At 34.7% G+C, this 14,400-nt stretch overlaps 1 protein-coding gene across 23 annotated transcripts in view; it reads left to right on the forward strand.

The window, feature by feature from the left end:
• The window catches only part of ADGRL3 (adhesion G protein-coupled receptor L3), an 824,470-nt gene that overhangs the window by 729,996 nt on the left and 80,074 nt on the right, over positions 1 to 14,400 (forward strand). For all 23 annotated transcript variants that reach the window (XM_078446071.2, XM_078446073.2, XM_078446079.2 and 20 more), the window contains 2 exons: positions 525 to 734; positions 3,748 to 3,968. In XM_078446071.2, coding sequence (XP_078302197.1) covers positions 525 to 734; positions 3,748 to 3,968 — 431 coding nt within the window. The remainder of the gene's footprint in view (positions 1 to 524; positions 735 to 3,747; positions 3,969 to 14,400) is intronic.

Here is a 14,400-nt window from a genome sequence, read left to right on the forward strand (position 1 = left end):
ACTTTTATGAACTCAACCTTGGAAATTTTAATAAAGAACCTACAGAACAGAGGAATTGTATTTTTTTATTAAAAAATCCCTTGGTGATTGAAAAAGCATTTCAGTTGAGACACCACTTCCTTAAGCATATAGCTTAATTTTTTAAATAGAGTATTCCCTAGTGGGAGTTGTCAAAGAATTAACCTAAAAAAGTGATATGAGTTGAAAAAATAAAATTTTCCCTGAAATCTTAGGCCAGAATTAAGTTAGGTTGCTTCAACCATTTGCATCCTAAAAGCATATTTAATCAAGAAAGGTACAAACACCACTGACATCCCTGAATAGCAAACTGATTTAAACCTCAGAAAATATAAAATCTTTTACCTGTGGACTAGAAAACCTGAACAATAAGTTATCTTATTCATTGTGTGTGCATAGGATATTTAGCGCATTATGATAATCATGCTTTATGAATCCAGGCCCTCGTAAGACTTCACAATCTGTTATGCTAAGTGCAACTTATGGCTTTTCTGTTGTATTTCCAGCACAGTGATGCGGTCCATGACCTTCTTCTGGATGTGATCACGTGGGTTGGAATTTTGCTGTCCCTTGTTTGTCTCCTGATTTGCATCTTCACATTTTGCTTTTTCCGTGGGCTCCAGAGTGACCGTAACACCATCCACAAGAACCTCTGCATCAGCCTTTTTGTAGCTGAACTGCTCTTCCTGATTGGGATCAATCGAACGGACCAACCAGTAAGCAGCTTCCACTGATGTTAGGAAAAAATGTCTCCATCTCCAGCTTTCTAATACCCAAAATATTCTTGTTTGAAAGTATCCTCTCTTCTGGTTGTCTAAGATAATTATTAATTTTCAGATCTTACTCAGTTTCCCTTTTTCATACCCCATTGTTGTAAAGAGGCAGTGAATGTTAGGGATGTATGAATGTGCATTTCTTGAGAAATTCTGTTCGTAACCTTGCAATTCTAAGGAACTGTATCTCCTCATTAGTTTGTATGTGTGGGTGTTTGTTTCATTTTGTTTTTATCAGAGCAGAATATTGATGAATGTTAAATAAAATCATGTGGGGCATTGAAGAATATCTCTCCTGATAGATACAATTGTTATTTTTCAAAGTTTATCACATACTCTTTTTTTTTTAAGTTTATTTATTTATTTATTTTAGTAATCTTTACACCCAGTGTGGGGCTCCAACCCACAACCCTCATAAGAGTTGTATGCTTTCCTGACTGAGCCAGCCAGGTGCCCCCATCATATACTTAAAAAAAAATCAGTTTATATCACATTAAAAACTTCATGTATAAAATGAGTTTTTTTAATTGAACTATTTGGAAAATAGTTTAAACCGTAGGTCATTTTTAGAATTTATAAACTCTTCCCAAATTTTGTTTGACACACATTTGTGCAAGTTCTGTTTTTACATCTTTAATGCCAGCTTTGTACTTTACTACTAACTATGTTCAGTCATCAGAAAATGAAAGAGAGGAAGGGAAGAAGTAGAAAAAGTAAAAGGGGGAAAGGAACTGCACCAGCCAACTGTTTTGGGTGAAACCAAACAGAAAACGTGAATAACAGATAGTATCTAATTATTCAACAGACTCTATGCCTGCTTATACTTTTTGTGAGGCCCGTTCTATTTACTTAGGATTCATGCACATAGCACAGGTTTGCTTCATGACTAAACTGCAATTGAGAAAAAAAAAACTTCCATTTTTTTAGAAGATGTGTAGGCATAATAAATAATTCATTCCCTTAATGCTGTTCTCTGGTATGTGTCCATAAGTATGGAGTACTTTACAATAAAAATGCAGTTGGATTCATGTTTGTGATTACACATTCATGATTAATGGCTGTAAAGGGTACAATTATGGTGATTTTACTTTTAATTGGTTATCATACACAAATGTGACAGCTTTTCCCATAAATGCATGCATATGAATAAGCAATCAAAGTGCACATTGCTTTCCCAAAAGAGTTAAGTCTTCTGATAACAAAAATTAATTGTTGAGGTTCTAACTCTAAAAAGCAGGAAATGGAAAACTGTGCTATTTCCAAGAAGAAATCATTTCATTCTCTTGTTAACCTGCAATTCGAATGCTGTGTGATTTCTTTTCATTTAGAAACCTTATTCATACTTTTGTTTCCTAATGTACATGTGGTATGACAAACTTCACCACACGTTGTGTGCCGCACAAACTAACTTCTGACAAGTAGCCTAGAGAACAAAGATTGATATGAAAAAGTTGAGTAGAGTGCATCTTAGCCCAACTTGTCTTTCTTCTTGTTGCTGGATAAGTGTCCTCTTCCTGCCTTTTCTACGGTGAGTAGGCTCGGCTTTGCCTCTAGCCTGGTGACGTGAGACATCCTCATCGCCATCTCTCTTACTTGGTGAAACTGACTTGGCCTTTGTCTCTGTCTCAAGGATCATACTTATCATTGAATCTGTAATAATCTGATGATTTCTATAAATTTGTTGCCTTTTTCTAGTAGGAGCTATAGATTTTTAACTAGAATTTCTTAAATTAAAAATAAAGACTGCTGCTTCCCCAAGGAGTGAGAATTCCAGAACTCACATAAGAAAACTAATATATGGTCAGCTGAAACTCGTAGTGCCTTAGAGAATATGCCAAGGTAGGGGCTGGCTGTCTTCTAGGCCAACATTTTTTACAATAACAAAAAGAAAGAAAGAAAGAAAAAGAAAGAAAGAAAAAAAGAAAGAAAGAAAGAAATAGAGGAAAAGAAAGTACTCTGGAGCCTTCTATTTTATTTTATTTTAAACCTATTTTTATACTTTTTAGTATGAACTTCCCAATGCCACCTTAAATCCTTTCTGAAATCAAGCAGGGAAGAAATAAACAAGCAAATAATAATAATGAATTGGTGATCCCATCACAAAATACTATAAATTATTTTATTTTTATTTTTTAATCGTTATTTATTTTGAGAGAGACAGCAAGCATGAGCAGGGGAGGAGCAGAGAGAGAGGGAGAGAGAGAATCCCAAGCAGGCCCCATGCCATCAGCACAGAGCCCGCTGCAGGGTTGCAACCTAGGAACTAGGAGATCGTGACCTGAGCTGAGACTGAGTCAGATGCTCAACCAACTGAGCCATCCAGGCGCCCCTCGTTTTGAATTTTACGAGCTTTTATTCTCCTTGGTTTTAATGTTTCTCTTTCATTTACAATTGAAGAATTTAATATGTTAGAACACCCATGATTAAGGCCAAGAAAAATAATTCATAGTTGTATTTTTAAAACGTTAATCTCAGAAATAATTATCAATAACTAGGCTCTTATTAGAACTTTTTCCTAAATTTTATTATTTTTCCTTATAATACTATGCTGTCATCTGTAAGACATTATTAGCAGAATGTTAGATATAGTTTTGAAAGGTAGGTTATACTTAATTAGGTTTTAATATCTGAAATTTAAGAATCTTATTTAGGTTATTTTTTGGCAGACCTATTGTATTACTGCAGTCTTGATAAAATTTTTTTAAGTTTATTTTTATTCACTTTGAGAGAGAGAGAGAGGGAAACAGGATCCCAAGCAGGCTCCATGCCATCAGCACAGAGCCCGATGCGGAGCTCGAACTCACAAACCATGAGATCATGACCTGAGCCGAAATCAAGAACCAGATGTTTAACTGACTGAGCCACCCGGGCGCCCTGATAAATATTTATTTTGATGTTATGGTAGTTGATGATATTTCGTTTGGTTGTGATTCAAATCATTTGTTCTCTTTCCTAGATTGCCTGTGCAGTTTTTGCTGCCCTACTACATTTCTTCTTCTTGGCGGCCTTCACCTGGATGTTCCTGGAGGGAGTGCAACTCTATATCATGCTGGTGGAGGTTTTTGAGAGTGAGCATTCACGGAGGAAATACTTTTACCTGGTTGGCTATGGGATGCCTGCGCTCATAGTGGCTGTGTCCGCGGCGGTAGACTACAGAAGTTATGGAACAGATAAAGTGTGAGTTTATGTTTTCTTTCCTTTTTCTTTTTCTTTTCTCTTTTGAAATCTAGTTCAAATAAATGCCTTGTATTTTCTTGGAAGCTAAGGTCTTTATGTCACCTCATAGCAATAGATGTTTGAACTGGAGAAGCAAATGGGGGTAATTCAATTCATGAGTATACTTTTGTTATGAGGTAGAAAGAGGAAAAACCTTGAGATTCAGTATGATTCTGTTAGAAAAGAACTTAATTGTCCCACAACTACATCATACCCTTGAGTAATTATAAGAAGATGATTGTTTTAATATCTTTCAGAGCATTGAGACATTTGTCAAATGTATAACTAGCTATGTCAGAAACTGTGTATTCAGAGGACAGTGTAGTCCCTGATATTAATGGCTTCTGTTCTTCCTTACCTGTCAGCTCTAGTTACTGGAAATAAATGTATATCATTAACAGAAAAAGAGACAATAGGAACAGGGGCAGCTTGTATTTTTCCCTTTTTTTTTCCCTAGGTGAGTAATGGGTCATAGAGATGAATTTTGGTTTCAGTATACGTTCAAATTGGTGAGACATACATGTAGAGATGTCCAACATACTGGAAAGGAATTCAGTGAAAAATATTTTTGTAATCCACATCCATATAACAGTTGGAGCCCTGAGCATGAATGAAAGTTTTAATAGAAAAACATTAGAAAGAAGACCAAGATAGATCTCTGATGAATACCCACATTTAGGACATAGATTGAGGCGGGAAAATAAAAATAGAGAAAGGCGAGAGGTGACCAGAGCCTTGAAAGAGAATCATGAGGAAAATGAGAAGGCAGTTTCAGGATGGTGTTTCAGAACACCATCTGTAGTGTTCTATATCAAAGATAATTCAAGTAGGATAAGCACTGAGGAAAAATGATTTGTCCTTTGCAACAATTATTTTGCTAGCGCTGGAAGCAGAAACCAAATTGTAAGATTCAAAGAGAGAAGTCAATAGCAAGAAAGTAGAGTTTTCAAGTATTACCTGCACCCTGAAAAAGTTTGAGAAATAATGAAAGGATTAACTCATGATAACAGTAGTGAAGAAGAATTTTTAAAAATAATGTCCGAAGAATGTCTAGGGTGGGAAGAATCAAGTTGATAGGAGGAGACTAACAGAGAGAAAATATCTTATGCTTCATTTGTATTTAATATAGAGAGAGGCTGAATGAAAAGGAAAGGTCCTGGGGGATAGAAAGGCATAAGATTGTACATAAGACTAGGAAAACCTTATTTAATAATGAAAGTGGCATTGGAATTCACGTGGTCCAAGACATTAATTTTACAGATGAAAAAAAATCAAAGATCAGATAATTAATTGCCAGGCCCATGATGCTAGAGCTAGTTAGTGGCAGATGTGTGTGATAAAACAGGTCAGATTTATTTCCACTGAACTAGGATGTTTTGGGAAGAGTAAAATGACCCCTCTCTTCTGAGATGAGTATAAAGGAAAGAAAAGGTAAGGTAAATTTCGAAGTGGAAGAACTTTTCCATCAAGCAGAAGAACCTGACTTCGGCTGAGTGAATAGGTGAGGTCATTTGGAGAGGACAGGAGATTTGAAAAGCCTTGAAATGAGCACTATGGAAAATGTGTTAAGGAGCCAATTAGACATTAATAAGATTTCCAAGCAGTAGTGAAGGCTCAGATGAGGTTAGATAACATCAATTTGTACAGAAGTTAATAAGCCAAATTTCATGACTTGCCACCAGCAATCAGCAGCCTGAATATGCTGGCAATAAAGCAGCTCACTTCCCAGAAGAGAGAATTCATAAGGAGAGAAGACAAGCAGAAGTGTTACTGGGAGCATAGTTAAAGTGGAATACATGTCTGTTCCGAGGCATGAACACTGTGATTGAAAGAAGACTGTCTCACTTCTGTTGATTGTCCCCCCTCCCCCCACCCCCCCCGCCCAGAGTACGGTGAAGGCTATATGAGGCCATTTGTCTAAATGCAACAATAATAATTTCTTAACCTGACCTTTATGAATTGTGGTCAAGTCTGAGTTCATTTTGTAGATCCCAGTGACCACTGTAGAACAAATTAGGATTAAAGACATTAAAAATGTTTGCCTCTAAAGACCTTTTAGGGGTGGGGGGATTAAATCAAAAGTTTGTTGTTGTTGTTGTTGTTGTTGTTTTTAATAACACCTTTATTGATATAATCCACATACCATAAAATTCACTCTTTCAAAGTGTATGCTTCAGTAGATTTTAGTACATTCACGGTTATACACCCATCACCACCGTCTAATTTTATAACGTTTTCATCAACTTAAAAAGGAACTCTCTAGCAGTCACTACACTTAGGCCATCGGATTTTATACTTTAATTAATGTACATCCCCTCTCAGATATTAAATTGAGTGATATGTAATTATTTGTGACCTTATAGCATTCGAATATTCTTCTCAATAATTTCATTTTACTCTCTTGCAGTTCCTGATTTGCTTTTATTTTATTTATTTTTTTCTTTTTAGATATTTCCAAATTTTCCTGTTACTAAACTGACTCAGACTTGCTTGCTTTGTGTTTTAGTCATTTATTTTGAGACAGATGTCATTTTCTGGATAGTAGGAATCTATCTTTTCTTAGAATCAATAATATGTAAGTCTCTTGTGACTGTTCAATCTTTGGCCATCACTGCTTTAATTTCCTGCACCATAACTGGAAGCTCTCATTTACTGACATTATTACTGTGTGGGAATAGAGGTTAATTTACTTCCCAGGCACTGATTTAAAATAAGCCTTGATAATAGTTCGGTTCCACAATTATGATTTTTCCCAACACAAAGAGCAACAAAGCAGATATAGAGAAAAGGAAGGCTAGATGAAAGAGGGAGAGAGGAGAATAAGGAAAACTGCTTAAAATTCTATCATAGGCAGGCATAGAGCATTTGGTGGCTCTTTTGTGCATCTTAAATACATTGTCCACAGAGAGACCTTCAGAATACATGGAAAAAAATGTTTAACTTCTACCGATTGGGAATTCATCCAATCCAGTGTCTATTTTGCCCATTGAAGAAGCAGGTGTGAAGAAAGAAACATTATTCAGTCATTTGTATTTACTTGAGAAGCTGAAATGAACAGATCATGTTTTCTATCAGGTGTTTAATCAAGATATCTTCTCAAAGAAAAATATAAGCAATGAATTTTTACACAACTCGAAGGATTTCTATGTATAGAATTATATATCTTGTTCCTTATTATCAAGTCTGTCTTTGTTGTTCCAGTTTCTGTTACTATTGTTCATTGCTTTTATTTGACTTTGGATGGCATTCCTGACTCCCTGTTCATCTCCTGACTCTTTTTTTCATGTAAATCTACTATCTCAATTGCACTGTTCCTTTTGTTTGTCTGTTTACCAGCGGCCCCTTCTTATATGCTACACTGACTTTTTTTTAAATACAAATCCAGTCTTAAATAAATTGGAATTAGCCAGAATTCAGAACATATTATCAGCCACTTTCTGTAAATTCTTAGTAAGCTCAATACATTGAATTTTTATGTCTTGGAAATCTATTTCACTTATTATTGGAACTTTATTATTATTATTAAGTTTTTACTCCTCAGTTTCAACCACTTAGAGTACATCTAGAATAAAACCATTGAATATATATTATAGTAATCCAAATAATAATAAACCTTTTTCCCTTTTCTCTCCTCTTAATGTACTTATATTTTACTATACTGCCAATGAGATTTTATCTCTGAAACCTTTAATAATAATAATAATAATAGTAATAATTGCTTACATTTCTAAAAAGTAGAGAAGCATATCAATGGTAGGAGATAAAATCAGAGATAAAATTTACTTTTGTAGGTTAAATAAATGTTATTTTGATGCAGATAGTGGTAACTATCATATTTCATGTGGCTGACGCGTTATGATGTGTTTTTCTATGAAATGTTGTTAGGGTTGTTGATTACTAAACACAAACACACAAAACACACATAATTTGTTTTTGAGAAGTTGCTTAGTTTGCCATCAATTTACAATGCTTGTAAGATAATTTTATTATTATTTTCTGATATCGTTTAGTGAAATCTTTTTATCTGTGCTGACAGTATTCTCGAGAATGTACTTAGAATTACATTTAGTCACAATAATTGGACATTCAAAAAATGAGTTTAGAAGACCAGTATAGTCATTTAAAAAAATAAGTAACTCTCAGCTGGTGGACTACATTCTAAATTGTACCGTTAACAATGGGCATTTATTCAATTTTATCTCTGTTGTTGTTTCTTCTCTTAGTCTCTCTCATACTCTTATCTGTATGCACGTTCAGTGACGTCATCCAATAAATGATACTGTCAGACAATAAAGGCTGGCATTGACTTAACGATAATTTAAACAGAGCTGATTTGGAATTTTTGTGCTAGATACTTTTATTTTATGACCTGAAACTAATTAGTTCATGTAAATTTTAATTACCTCAATATTACCAAAAAAATGCAAACCATTTTAACAGTTAAATTTTCTTTAAAGAGAAAATCACATTTATAGTTTATACCACTTTCCTCACAATCAAATAATATAAGAGAAAGGAGTGGTTAACATGATGGGTAGATGGGAAAAGGATTGGGAGCAGGTTCCAGGAGGAGGGAGGGCTTGGAACAGAGTAAAGCCCAAAGAATAGCCCAAGATTTAAAATGTGGGCTTGAGTATTTGTAAGGGGTTTCCGAAATACGTCAATTAGGTCATAAACATTTATAGTGAATCAGAACATCATTGAGTACTAGAAGCATAACCAAGGTCTTAAAAATAATTGAAATCAAATTTTATGATCTGAAAATTATTATAAATCATCTATTAAGTCTTATATTTGTCTCCCTAGCTCAATAGTTTAAGAACAACTCTAAAAGAGGTAGTCTCCCCTGTGCTGGTTAAAAACCCCCACCCCCAGTTTTTTATTTTCACTTCATTATTCAACCAATGTAATCATTTGGGTAGAAAAGTGAGTATTGATTTTTTTAAATTGTTTTTCAATGTTTATTTATTTTTGAGAGAGACAGACCATGAGTGGGGGAGGGGCAGAGAGAGCCAGAGACACAGAATTTGAAGCCGGTTCTAGGCTCCAAGCTGTCAGCACAGAACCTGACACTGGTCTTGAACTCATGAGTTGTGAGATCGTGACCTGAGCTGAAGTCAGATGCTTAACCAACTGAGCCACCCAGGCACCCCTAAAAGTATTTTTTAATATTTATTTTTGAGAGAGACAGAGCACGAATCAGGGAGGGGCAGAGAGATGGAGACAGAATCCGAAGCAGGCTGCAGGCTCTGAGCTGTCAGCACAGAGCCTGACTCAGGGCTTGAACTCATGAACTGAGAGATCATGACCTGAGCCGAAGTTGGACGCTTAACCAACTGAGCCCCTTGATATTTTTTAAATACTAGATTATAATATTATTAAACAAGGAGCCCAGCTAAATAACATTGAATTGGATGGGGACTCCTGGCCGGCTCAGTGGGTAGAGCATGTGACTCAGCTCTTGGGGCCTTGAGCTCCAGCCCCACCTCAGGGGCTGTAGCTATGGACAGGTCACTTAGATTTCCAGAGTTTCATTCTCCAATCTATAATTCCAATCTATAAGCACCTTGCAAAACTATTACAAAGTTTGAGAATATGTGTTTTTGTATATATGATTAAATAGATATGTATATGTGTATGTGTATGAATATATATATATCTTTTTAAATTTATAATAAATAAATGTTTATTTCTGAGAGAGTGTGAGCAGGGGAGAGGCAGAGAGGGAGAGGGGGACAAAAGACCCAAAGTGGATTCTTCACTGACAGCAGAGAGCCCAATGTGGGGCTTGGACTTAGAAAGTGCGAGATCATGACCTGAGCCAAAGTCGGATGCTTAACTGAGCCACCTAGCGCCCCTATATATAAGTAAGCATATATGTAAAGTATCTGGTATATATAAGCATTTTTTGAATTAGAAATATTATTATTACTGGTACTATTGTTTGATACAAATAAAGAAATACAGATTTTATGATTAGCAACATTGTTCTAATTTAGTACAATAAATTGTATTAAAAGCATCCATTTATAGAGTAGTGATTACAATTCTTATGTTGTTGCCTCAATTAACTTAAGCAATGTGGGACCGTGGGAAATATTCCAACATTTAGTAATAATAAAGCTTTTCTAACCTTTGTAGTCCACCCTAAAAGTGTAGGATGTATTTTGCTGATGAAGTAGTGAAACATTTATCTTTCAAGTAACATACTGGGGACATGAAGATAATATAACCTGCATTTCATGTATGAGATCTAGTGCTGAATTCTACGATCCCAAGCTGTAGGTGAACCACAAATGCTAGTCTTGACTACCACTGGTCACACTCCATTCCTGCATCACTCTGCTAATATTTTTTCCAGTTCATATACTTGCTTACAAAGTATTTCAAGATTAGATGCATGAGTGTGCTGTGATGAAAATGGCATTAAAAAATCTGAACAGGGCGGGGCACCTGGGTGGCTCAGTCAGTTGAGCGTCTGACTTCAGCTCAGGTCATGATCTCGCAGTTCGTGGGTTTGAACCCCACATCGGGCTCTGTGCTGACAGCTCAGAGCCTGGAGCCTGTTTTGGATTCTGTGTCTCCCTCTCTCTCTGACCTTCCCCCGTTCATGCTCTGTCTCTCTCTATCTCAAAAATAAATAAACGTTAAAAAAAAAATCTGAACAGGGGGAAAAAAAGTCTTAACAAGGGCGCCTGGGTGGCTTCAGTCAGTTAAACATCTGGCTCTTGATTTCAACTCAGGTCATGATCTCACAGTTCATGAATTAGAGTCCCACATCCGGCTCTGCACTGACAGTATGAAACCTGCCTGGGATTCTCTCTCTCTCTCTCTCTCTCTCTCTCTCTCTCAAAATACATAAATAAACTTAAAAAAATCTTAACAGACATACTATGCACTGAGTTTAGAACCAAAGTTATTATGCTTGAAGTATACATTTGCCCCTTTTCCCCCTCACTTCCTTTTTTTCTTGCCCCAATTCTCTTTATTCCTTCTTTTCTCTCTCACTCTTGCCAGATATTTATAGTACAAATATAAAGAGATCTGCATATGTTACAGAGAAAAGAAATATTATGTATTATACAAACTCTCATAAACAACCTGATATAATTAAGCCTTGTAAGTTTTATGGTCTAGTAGTAGCCAAATATTGTTTGCTGGCTACATTTAATACTCACCAAGGATGGTTCAGTCTGCAATTTGGAGTCGAGTAGAAAATGAAGAAAACACCATTGTTAACTTACGTTGTTTCAGACCCTGGAGAATAGTCAGATATCTAGTTGGATAAGAGTAAATTAAATAGGCAACAAAATATAATGTCCCAGAGCATGTTAATGACACTATATTAAACATGCTAACTTGACATAAGGAAGTAGATTCTGATAATGTTACTGAAATCTAAAAGCATTGTAAAACAAATGTTTTAGGTGGCACTTAATATACGTTGGGTAATTAACTTACCAGTTTTCTAAATACAGAATCAGACATTTTTTAAAATGACTAATGATAATAAAATGGTAATTTAATAGTAAAAGAAAATAAGCTTTAGAAGTATGTTCTTGTCTTTCTCTTGTCTTGTTTTGAGAAATTAATTTGTTTTATTATTTCTGTGTATACATGAAGGTGATAAAGGCTGGATTGATAATTGACATTTTTATGGAAGACTGATCCAATATCAACACTTTATTATTTAATTTGCAATATGATTTCTTACATTTTTGAAGAGAATAATTCTGCAATAAAATAATAGTATGTCCTTGTGGATTAGTGTCAGTTCTCTTGAATATTTAATCAGTAAACTTGTATTAATATAGTAAGACTTCATCAAATATATAACAATATATTCTGGTTTTACAATTTGAAAATGCTGCAAAAAGATAATTTTTATGACTTCTTTGTATTAGGCAAATGGGAAAAAAGTCAAGGTTTATGATATATGACAAGTGCTCCTTTGAATTCCAAAATATATCTGATCTCACAATATTTTTCAACATGACTTCAAATAAGCATGTAGTGAGGTCAGAATGTACTTGCTTTTTCAACTGCAAGCCATCTCTTTTGTACTGGTATAAACATCCTTTATAAATTATATTCGTATGACTGAATTTCATTAGAAAAAGAAATTGACATATCTTAAAAATTAGCAAGAATGGTCTATTAACATTAATGACTTCACAAATTAAATATTGCTTAGTGGATGAAGGCAATTTTCAGATAAATCATATTCTTCAATAACAGGTCTGTCTAGCCATTTGCAAGCTGGACTTTATTGTGCTTCATGAAGTAAGTTGTTCCTCTCACATTTGTCTCCTCTTAACCTGAGCATTTTCAATATAGCCACATCACACTAAATGGCCTAGACTTCTTGAATACCATGACATGGGATATATGTGTCCATGCATGTAATAAACACCTGACATAATACTCTCCTTTACCTTAAAGCCAGGTGAATTCTTTCAACATTGGCACAGGGAACTCGGGGCAGGAATCATTCAAACTTTTAAGGTAGTTAATGGGAAAGAGAGAAAGCTTTGAGAAAACCAGCATGTGGCCAAAAACAACAGCAGGTGTGGCCATATGGCAATCGAATTAGAAAAGGGATTTTTGCCACACTGCCTTCCAGAAGATAGTCAAGCCCAGAGAGTGCTCAAGAAGGGATGATTTACTCAGTACATTTTAAGTGTTTCATATTGCCTCTTTCACTGATCCTCTCCAAAGGGAATTTAAATCTATTACACCAAATAGATATTGTAGCATTTTCTTAAAAAATAAAAAAATAATAATTTCTAAAGTAATTTCAGTTCCACATTTAAAGATCACTATGCCAAAAGCATGTTTATTTCCAAATAAAGCATTTGCTGAGACTGTTTTCCAAAAAGTAAAGCTTTGTAAGGCTAAAATTTAATGGCATTATTTCATTTTAACAACACATTTGGTGAGATGATTTAAAAATTTTAAATTCCCTACCTAGTCCAAAGCACTCTGTAATAACATAATTTAAATTATCTTTATAAGAATCCTTAACCTGTAGAGTAACATTTTTTTCAGAAGTTCTTGAAGCACATTTTCTTTTAAAAAGAATTTGAAGATGTGTTTTATGTCTTAGATTAGCTCTCAAAAACATGTTTGACCTACAAAACAACAGGAGCTATACTATTAACAGTCATTACAAAATTTATTAGTATTGTATCATGTTATAATTTCAGCAGCATTCTTGGACTGTGTGTGTGTGTGTGTGTGTGTGTGTGTGTGTGTGTTCGTGTTCTAATATGGGAAAATGTCCATGCTTTGTCTTTTATTGTTCTTATCTTGAGGTCTTGAAGGAAAATATGGTCTTTGATGAGAACCAAGAAAGATTCATGAATACTTGCTCTGTTCTGGTCTTCCCCCTCCACACACACACACCTGTATTAGGGTGATAGCAAACTACCCTGTGGTCAGCATGCAGATAATATTCATATTTCAAACCTGAATTTTCTGGTTTGATTCTGCTTATTGGCACCACCGTACTTTTATTTTCCATGACCACAGTTTTTGGACAACAGACCAACAAAAAGATAACTAATTACTCAAGCAAGCTAAGAGCTAGCAGTTTAAGTGTTTATTGTTTCCATGATAGCATGTTTTCAAGTAGGATTGTTATGTTTATCTTGAATATAGGAAAAAATATCCATCTATGTAAAAAAATATGAACTTGTAGTCAGTTTCTTTTTGGTGGACAAATATTAAACTTCTGTTGAAATTACATATATTTAACTTAGTAGAAGAAAGCTGGATTTTTGTTGTTTTAAAATTGATGTTTTCAGAGTATATGGTTATTTTTAATTTGCTTAAAAATTTAGGATTTAACCTTTTTTAAAAAAATAAGTTATGGAAAAGTCAAAAGAAAAACATAATAAACATCACTGCCTCAATCACTCAGATGTTAGACTGTTGTATTTTGGCATGTTGTTTCCAGTAATTATTAAAATAAAACATATGGTTAAGCCCTTTGGTCCACTTTTAGTCCTCCTACTCTCATATGAAAGGCAAACACTAATATGAGTTTGATTTTTTCCCTTTCAATTAAATAAAATTACTTATATGTGTGTGTATATCTGTCAAAAATATAAGTAATATTTTAAATATACACTTGACACTTGAAGAGCTCTGAGTGCTGACCCCTGTGCAGTCCAAAATCTGCATATAACTTTTGATCCCCCCCAAACGTAACTACTAATAGCTTATTGTTGACCAGACAGAAGCCGTACCGATAATATCAATAGTCAATTAGCACATATTTTATATGTTATATATATGATACACTGTGTTCTTACAATAAAGTAAGCTAGAGGAAAGGAAATGTTATTAAGAAAATCCCAAGGAAGCGAAAGTACATTTACAGCACTATACT

The sequence above is a fragment of the Panthera onca genome, chromosome B1 (assembly GCF_046562875.1).
Source record: "Panthera onca isolate mPanOnc1 chromosome B1, mPanOnc1 haplotype 2, whole genome shotgun sequence".
Lineage (NCBI taxonomy): Eukaryota > Metazoa > Chordata > Mammalia > Carnivora > Felidae > Panthera > Panthera onca.